Source organism: Merops nubicus, unplaced genomic scaffold (assembly GCF_000691845.1).
Source record: "Merops nubicus isolate BGI_N331 unplaced genomic scaffold, ASM69184v1 scaffold2112, whole genome shotgun sequence".
NCBI lineage: Eukaryota > Metazoa > Chordata > Aves > Coraciiformes > Meropidae > Merops > Merops nubicus.
In genome coordinates, this window is record NW_008591347.1 from 59130 (window position 1) to 68297 (window position 9168).

Below are 9168 nucleotides of genomic sequence, written 5' to 3' on the forward strand. Positions count from 1 at the left end.
CTACAAGGGTAAAACACTTCTAAGAAAAAAAGGTCTTAAATCATATTTCCTGCATTCCACTCCAGTACCATGGAGTAAATGAAAATTAACTGTCAGCATGAGATTTTCTGCTGCATGAGTGATTTTATAAACTTTTCACTTGGAATTTACAGGAAGCAGAGAGAATGCTTCAGACAGGGGACAGTGAAAGTGTACACCTTGCATATGGAGAAGCAAATTTGGATTTCCCTGTTAAAAACCTAAAATACAGGTATAATAAAATCTTGGTCTTTCAAGAGTTTTTTTTTTTCACATGCTGTAATTTGTTTTATGTTGTTTGTGTATGCATTGAACTATTTTTTTTCCCCAAGCTTGTGACTCAGCCATGATTAGGAAATATGGAGATTTACCTTGTGGTACTATAGTAGCATTTTTATGTTGCATTGTTCTTTAAAACCGCATCTTAATTATAAATCTACATGACCATCTTGAACAGATCAGATGACTCAATATCGACCAGCTGTACTCAAGGTGAAGAAGCTTCCTTGGTCAGTTTTCATGGAATACTTGTGTGCTACTGTGCATGAAATACTTAGTGTTAAGCAACTAATAGCATCAGTTGCGCCGTGTGTTTACCAGTCACTTGGATTTTTCAGAAAACATCTTGAGTGAGCAGTTCCTTGATGGTTTATTTAGGCTAAAGTCTATCATTTCTGTGACACAAAAATAAAAACCAACTTTAAAAGTTTTTAATTAAAAAGGTGATTTTCTGAAAGTACATGAGGACGGGGTTACCAGTTCTCTTCCAGAAAATGAAGGTCTGGACTTTCACTGATGGCAAGTTCCTTCAGTAATGGAAGACGTGTTGTCTCGGTCTGTATCATCCTTACTGGGGATGTATTCAGCTTAGTTGTTAGGTATTTTACAACTATTCAACATACCCAGAAGATGTGACAAATAAATGGCTTGTCAGCTTTTTTTTAACCTCTCCAATACTAATGATTCCTAGGTTAAAAATTTGCTTTCTTATCGATCTAAGGTAGTGTTAGGTCTACCCAAATCTGAGTTGGGAACAGTCAGATTCTTGGATTAGACAGAAACTTCTGCTGAGTGCTATTGTCTACTGTAGTAGCAGGCTTAATCAGACTTTAGCAACTCAAATGAAAATGCTAAATACTAAAGTTTTTTTAAGAAAACATTGAGTTGCCAATTGCTTCCACAGTAGAACTAGGATTTCTTCAGCAGTGCGTGGGTTTACCATATATTTCAGTCTTGTGTCTTATGGGGATTCCTGAAGAAAAAATGGCTTTTGAGAGATTTCTACACAATTTGAAGAATTCCTAAAGATACCCTGGAGTAGATTCTGAAGCTTAAGTATAGAACAGAACAGAAATTCTATCTACAGAAAACACCTGAGTCTGCTGTACATGTAACTGTGTGGAGGGCAAAGGGTGAAATAAGTTTTGAAAGCTTACCGTCTGTGAGAGTGAACTTACCTTCTGCAGGCAAAAAACCCTTGAAAAGTTTCTTTCCTGTGCAAGAAAAAAAAATGAACTTTAAATCTGTCTAGATGATTGGGACTTCTAATATTTTTTTTAAACTCATTTTAATCCTCAACTGAGTTTCCGATTTCAAAATTTTATTAATATCTACTCTTTTGCCATTGATTATTTCCTGGAAGTAAAATAATTCTGATTTACGAGAGCTTTAGCTAAACAGTGCGATTCATTTCATTATTTCTGAGTGTGCAGAATAATATTCTGAAGTTACAGACAATTTGGAAATGAGGTATCACTCCATTATTCTCAATGTCTTAGTAGCATCTATGTGGAAAAACTGTTTTAAGATGCTCTGTGACTAAGGCAGCTCTAGTGAGTTAAATCACCACATTTTTGTGAAGTATGTTTTTTAGAGATGAACTCAACTTGTGGCTGGGTAAATATTGAAAGAAGGCACAACTGATGTAAATGATGAGTGATGTTTAAGTAGAATGCTGTTGCAAGGTATTGAATACTAACCAGAAAGTCTGTTTGTTCTTTAGCATTGATCCCTCAGTTGTAAACATATCAGACGAAATGGCCAAAACTGCACAGTGGAAGGCTCTTGCCATGAGTACTGAGAATGCCAAAGTAACCAGAGCTAACCTGAGGTAGCTATAATCGCTCACGCGTTTTCTAACGGTGATCTTGTGTTTAGCAGCTAATCACTGTACTCCTATCTCTTGAAATGTATCTTGAAAAAAGTGATCAGGGGTGCTCTGTAAACCTACGCTGTCTTTTTCCTGTTGAGGAACCTGAATTTGAACTTCATTTTTATTCTTTACTCTGAAGTGAAACCATTTCTATGAGGGATTCCAATTATTTTATTAAATACACTATTAGAATTTTAAACTTACTCTTCATTTGCTTAATACAACTGTATGCTACTTGGATGGGTGTAGGATTTCTAAAAGCTTTACTAGAGCATATATGAGCAATGGGGATTGTTTGATCCTGAACATTACAAATGTCAGTGGGAATAAATGGTAAGTCCAGCACTTTCATTATTGCTTTAGGCTGCCCTGCCTCCTGTTTCTGTGGGGAGGTTGGTTGGGTTTTTCCCTAGCTCATGTTTAGTCTCTAAAAATTAAATCTGGATCAAATATTTCACATTCAAGGAAGGTAATATACTTGAATGAAGTATTAGACACATTAGGAGTCCTTGGTGCTATTAACATTTTCTGTAAGCTGACATACATTTTCTGTAATGGCCAGGAGCTTCTTTCTCAGTGAGATCCTCAACAAACAAGAAAGTCTGTGCAATGAATCTTTCTGCTCTTCTGTCCTAGTTCCTTTTCTTTCTGTCTGAATCTATCAAGGGTAGCAAACAAAATCCTGAATATTTATATGGAATAACTCTGACTTCCTGAAAGGCTTGTAGTTTACAGGGACTGGTATCTGTGAACTGTTCTATCTCAGTGCAATTATTGCTTAGTAGTCTCTATCTAGGAAAGAGGAGAGGACAGGCCTGTGCTATCCTACTGTCTGTATGTGCATCTTCTTTTGATCTGTTTCAGCCAAATCTGTCAAAGGAAGACAGGTTTCAGAGATACAAAACTGTCGAGTTTTGCGTAAAATTGCATCTCAGTGGAAGAGCTGGTGATGAAGGAGTGTGCATACATACTTGTCTAAGCTGTTTGGTACTCTTGAACTTAGGTAATATTCAAGCAGCAGTAGTGACTGTTATCCAGTCTGCTTATTCAGCACATGCATTGTTCCAAACCAGGCATGGAAATGCACTTTGTTTTGCCCAGACAGTAAGCCAAACAAAGGTGAAGGAGGAGACGAGGAGGTATAATAGGAAAAGCTGAAGAGACTCATTAATGCAGGTGCTGTTTTCAGTCGGTCTTCAGCCTGTATTATATAAACAGTTAAAAATGTTTAAATACATGTTTTAAATAAACATTTAAAAAACTTTTTTTAAAACTTAAGTGTCATATGAGCTGACCTGTCAGGAAGACAGATAATAGAGTCATTAAGTAACAGAGTATTTATGCCAGTACACCCTTGTATTTTAATGTTTCATTTTCTTTCATGCTAAGTTCTCAGAAATCTGTTAAAGATTTTGTGGGTGCTTCTAGCACATTATCTCACAGTCACTGTGTGTATAAGGCTTCAAGAGATACAAATGTGTATTTCTCTTTCCAGAAGAATTAAATGTTTGGATTTTGTTTTCATGAAGTTAGTACAACTTCATCTTGTGCTTCCCTGTTTCCTGAATGGGTTAACCCCCACATGGCAGGGGTCAGAATTAGGTGATCATTAAGGTTCCTTCCAACTGAAACCATTCTATTATTCTAAATTAGTGTAGAATTATATGCAGCACTAGCGCATATATATATATAAAATATATATCAAAAATTTGCAATGTTTTTTGGTCTTCCAGTCATATTTAGTATTACAGCTGTTTTTTGTATTTCACTCTAAGACATTTCCCTTTGATTCCGTAACACTTGAGATTAGTATGGTTAAAGTTGCATTTTGGAAGGGAACTTGCTAAAACTACAAACTGAAAATAAAGACTGCTGGTGCTGGAAACTGGCTCTTCCAAGAGGCCATCTGGTACTGTATGAGTCTGGAAAATGTTGGAAGGCAGGACTTCCTTGAGCCTTAGCTCAGCCTGGTTGCTGTTTTGAGGTATTTGTTACCCTTTCTTGTAAAGTGGGTGCTGGAGAGATGGAGCAGGGTCACCGCTGCTCAGTCAAAAGTAATTCCCAGTACAGCTTTCATCTCAGTTTCAGGCTTTTCTCTGTAACAGTCTTCGTGAGAGAGTGTGGACAGATGTTCAGCGCTGTGGTTAAAAAATGGTTCTGTAGGCACTGTTGTTTTCTGGTTTATAGGTTTCAGATAGGATGCAGTTTGAAGCAAGCAATGTCTTTTGGAATTCTGGATTACATGTTACGTGGGTTGGCGTTATTTCTTAAAAACCTTGCCTGTTCCTAAAAATCATAGTTTAGATTTTTTTTTGTCTTTCCAGAACTGATCCAGATTGTTTTTTTCTTTCTCCCTCCACCATCTCTCTTGTTTTATAGACTGCAGAGTCCATCTCACATTTTCTAAGGAATCCCAGAATTTTTCTCTTTGCATGAATTTGTTACAGTGTTTTTCCTTAAAGAGCAACTCCACAGATGCGTCATCTCTTCCAAAATTCATGCCTAGAGAATCCTTCCTCTTAATGCTGTTCCAATTTCTCTTCTACTGTCCTGTAACTGCCTTGGGATGTTCCTTTCTGTCCTTGGGTAAGCCACTGTTCAGTGACTGTGTCCCTAAGAGTGTTCAGGTGCCAGCCAGTCTGTGGTCCTTAGAGTCTCTTCCAACTGACACTTAATGCAGGTTTCTAACTGTCATCTACTGTTGCTACAAGTGAGGTTCCTCATTTTGAAATAACTAAAATCTTTTTCCAGTCTTGAACTATGAATAAAATTATTTCCCCAATAATTAAGCAATATTAATAGTATTGTTTGTTATGCAGTTTGAAGTATTTTTAACTAGACAGCTTTGTGGTATTTGTTTTTTTGGTTTTTGTTCAAAAGATGTTTTTCAAAACAATTTCAAATCAGTAGAATCGTTAAAAAGCTCTGTAAATAGTATTTACAGGTGAGAGCCTGGTGATTTCTCCCTGGAAGCTTGTGCTGTTAGTGCGAAGAGTATTTAACAATTACTAGAATGTAATAGAAATGTTTCATTATAAAAATATCCTTCCAGAAATACTTTGTGTTCATTGTTAAGTAAAACATGTTTGAAATTAACCTTTACTCTATTGTGAACCAAACCTTACATTTTCCTCTTTGCTTTCAAACAGCCCTGAAAAACCAGAATGTGTGAAAATAAACGTGGAAGATACACCTGTCGTGAAATACGTGGATGCTGAGACATCTTTGTAGACCTGAACGAAGGGGAATCGCCTGTATTTGTGTGTGTGTATATATCACTAGGGTAGGATACCATGGAAGTGTGATTTCCAGTTTAAGGAGCGACATGTATTTAATTCTTCCATTGTTTAGGGCACTGTAGATAATGCTTGCATAATGAGGTTTTCCTACAAATGAGTGGTAATCACACTTCAGCTATTTATTGGAAATTTTATTTTCATTTTTAAATAGGAAGATTGGTAATGACTGCATATTATTTTAAATAATCAATATGTGCATAAAATTTAAATCAGCTTTTGCTGATGATTACTGGTCCACATTGCTTAAAATTTTGCAATACCTCCGCTTATAACGTGTGCTACAGAAGTTGGTTTTCCATGCAGGCAGTTGCTGCTTGTTTTTGCAGGGTATACTTTTTTTGTGATTTCATAGAACATATATTAATGTGCTGTCAGCAAGAACTACTGTGTTTTATGTCTCCACTGTCTGCCTGTGTTCTCTGGATTCTGTCTCTCCTATTTTACAGAAGTGGCGTAGGGTCCTAAGTCAGGTGGTTAGTTAATCCTGAAAATAGATAAAAATACCCTGTTCTGCCTTTTTTCTTTTTTTTTTTTTTTTAATTCACTCTTGATTTCTCATTATTGTCCAGTAGGTGTATGAACGCACTAATTGTAGTTACAGTCCCAAGTCAGTATTTGCCATTCTGGACAGTCTGTTTACGCCATAGAAATTGGATTTACAGACAGCAATTTGGTCAATAGGAAGTTACACCTACTTACTGCACTAGTACTCCTGAATTCGTCTGTTCCTGGTTTTACTTACTTTTCTTCCATTGACTTTCAGAGTCTGATCTTCTCAGTTCTAAGACAGAAAGTTTAGAGTATCTCATGTCTTCATCAGATACATTTCTTGCTTAATTTTTAATTTCATTGATTAAATTAGGTGTAGTTTAATTTTGTAATAGATTTATGATCAGTATTATTTTATGGATTACAAATTGCTAGTGGTATATGTGTGTACAGTTCTGATCCTCTCCATTGTAAAGGGCATATATGATGGCACACCAACTTATTTTTAAACATTTTATTTATTTTAATTAGTATAAATTTTTATTGTGTACGTTGAAAAAGTAAATATTCATTTATTAAAGTAAATGGGATTTTTGGGGGCTCACTGATAAAGATGCAGTCAGTGCATTTATTATACTTAACATTTTCAAGCTCTAGTGTTTAGCATTATAATATTTGAAATAGTGAGATTTTTATGTATAAATGAAAATCTTGATCACTTACCTGCACAGTTTCCATTATCAATATTTTTTGCCTTATGCCTTAGATTTTTGGCTTTAATTTTTGGAGTGGTCTCTTTACATTCAGAATTACCACTCACCCTTTCTTGGATGTATTACAGTGTCTTTAATTAGAATCTGTGCTCATTTAAAATTAGAAGGTGCCGTTCGCTTAATTCCGCTTTTGGCAAAATTGGGAGTTTTAGCATGGACCACATGATAAAATTCCCAGCTGCCAAAGGAGCCGATTTTGTGGCAGGGCAGAGTTCATCTGAAAATACCACCTGAGGTGGAATTTTGGTGCTCTTCAGCCAAGTGTCTCTTGGAGAGAAGATAATTATATATTACAAAAATAAAGCAACAAGTGGGAATAAATAGAAACCTTGAAAAACAGCATTTAAGTTACAGGTAACGTAAGAAGGCCGTTTAAAGAAGGTAAATCATAGTGTACAGCAATATGACTAATGGTGTCCCAGCTGCCATGGCAGAGGCTCAGGCCAGTGGCAGAGCAAGTGAGGAGGCGTTACTAGTTTGACCAATGCTGCGTAGTAACCTGTGTAGATCTTCCTCTGTTCTTAGTCAAGAATGTAGCTTGTGCCTTAGCTTGAGTATGTTCTCTTCCAGAAGACACCTGAGTTTTCCCTCTAGTGAGACCGAGATACAGTCAAACTATAGCAGATGGTTTCCCAAAACTTTCTGCACTATTTAAAAAAAAAAAAAAAAAAGGTACACATCCCCATGTCAGTTATTGACTACAGAGTAGCTCTTCCTGAATCAGAGGGAAGATATTTTGGGCAGTTTATATAGCGGTATCCACAACACATTACTTTTGTACTAGTCCTCCCAGTCGTATCTTACACTTCATGTTCACAGTCTTGCAAAAATTTCCAAAGACCCCCAAAATTACTATAAGCCTGTTAGGTTTTTTATTTTTTAACTCTTCAGTGCTGGAAATGAGACTTCCCTGGTGCTGCACACCTTGTACACCTTCTACTTGAGAAGGGTTGAGTTTTGGTCAATATTACAGGAAGTGGATATTTTTCTAGTGAAGTTGAAAGGAAACAAAACCAAAGCCCCACAAGTCTAATCACAGTATTTATTTAATTTTAATTGTGTAGATATTTTAATCGGTGCCAGGAATACCATGACTTGCAAAGCAGTTTACAGTGACCTTTAGTTCCAGTGTTCTTGGTCAGTAGCATGTTATTGTTGCACTTTTCCCCCATATGAATAGAAAAGATCTTGTATTAAGTGCATAAAACCCATTGATAATCTATGGGTAAGTGATTCACTGCTCATTTTACACCTTCTGTGCTTCAAAATCACACATAGTATTAAAGTATAAATGGCTACGGATGTAGTTTTCTATGTGTAGGTATGTTTTGCCTTAATGGTTGCAAAAGAGCAGTGGTAATTGGTGTGAACTGAACTTTTTTTTCATAGAGGTTAAGTCCTGTAAAAACTAGGCCGACGCCATTTCCATTCCAACAGAGGAAAATAAAACAGCCCTGCACTTTTTTTCAATGCCTTGGTTTCCCAGAATGGAGCTCAGTGCTACTGTGTATCTGGCTGCAGAGCCACCTCAGGAAGTCCCTTTTTTTTTTTTTTTTCTAATTTATTTATAAATATAAATGTTTACAAAAAGTGTAGGTCTTAATTTTGACCACTCCATTTAAAATATCAACTAAAATATTTCACTTAAAATGCAATCTTGTGTTTATATCCTACAAAACTTGTTCTTAGTATTTTCACATGTATTACAACGACACACCATTCATTCAGTTTACACACGCCCAAGTTAACGGTATTTTCTTCCTAGATCAATTTTGCAGCTATAACATAATATCTTACATGATCATTCAGTGACATGTTCCAAATTGCCAAGTCTGTCCTCATAAAATCTCTTAGGGTCGAATTCGGTGCCCTGGTGGGGGGGTTTCAACCCAAGGTCTTGGCTGTTTTTTGTACGTTTAAGGGACGCTCTCCCAGGAGTTTCCGCTGGCTCTGGCTGCGTCCCGGGGGTCTGCGGGGCACCCCTGTGGCAGAGGGGTGTCGTGTCGCAGCGCCTGCGCCTCACCAAGGCTCCCCGTCTGCTTGCACCAACGGCTCGTGGCTTTCTGGGCACAGAAACGCCACAACCATTTTAGTTTTCTTGTTGCTTTCTACGATTAGTAATGTTTTAATTACTCATCTACGTCAAACCGGTTATCAAGTACAGTTCAGATGTGTGAAATACCTTGTTTATACCAACAGTTATTTATTTTACAGCGAATTTTAAGCCTAGAGGCACATGGCTTTGAGTCAGCATAAAAGTAGTGCTATAAATAAAGCAAATGGTTTAGTACTTTTAAGTCGATTTTATTTTGTAACATTTTTAGTAAAAACTTTGTAACTGGCATTGAAGTTAACCTAGAAACACTTTCATATTGAATTTAATCTGTTGACATGTATTTGGAATAATGAATGAGTTTGAAAATCAGTACTTTTTCTA

The 9168-nt window shown here is 36.5% G+C and overlaps 1 protein-coding gene across 1 annotated transcript in view; it reads left to right on the top strand.

Moving 5' to 3' along the window:
- The window catches only part of SLC4A7 (solute carrier family 4, sodium bicarbonate cotransporter, member 7), a 56295-nt gene extending 50894 nt beyond the window's left edge, over window positions 1-5401 (top strand). The window contains exons 26-28 of the mRNA XM_008950217.1: window positions 153-250; window positions 2021-2128; window positions 5320-5401. Of these exons, the coding sequence (XP_008948465.1) occupies window positions 153-250; window positions 2021-2128; window positions 5320-5401 (288 nt within the window). The remainder of the gene's footprint in view (window positions 1-152; window positions 251-2020; window positions 2129-5319) is intronic.
- Window positions 5402-9168: the final 3767 nt, after the last annotated feature.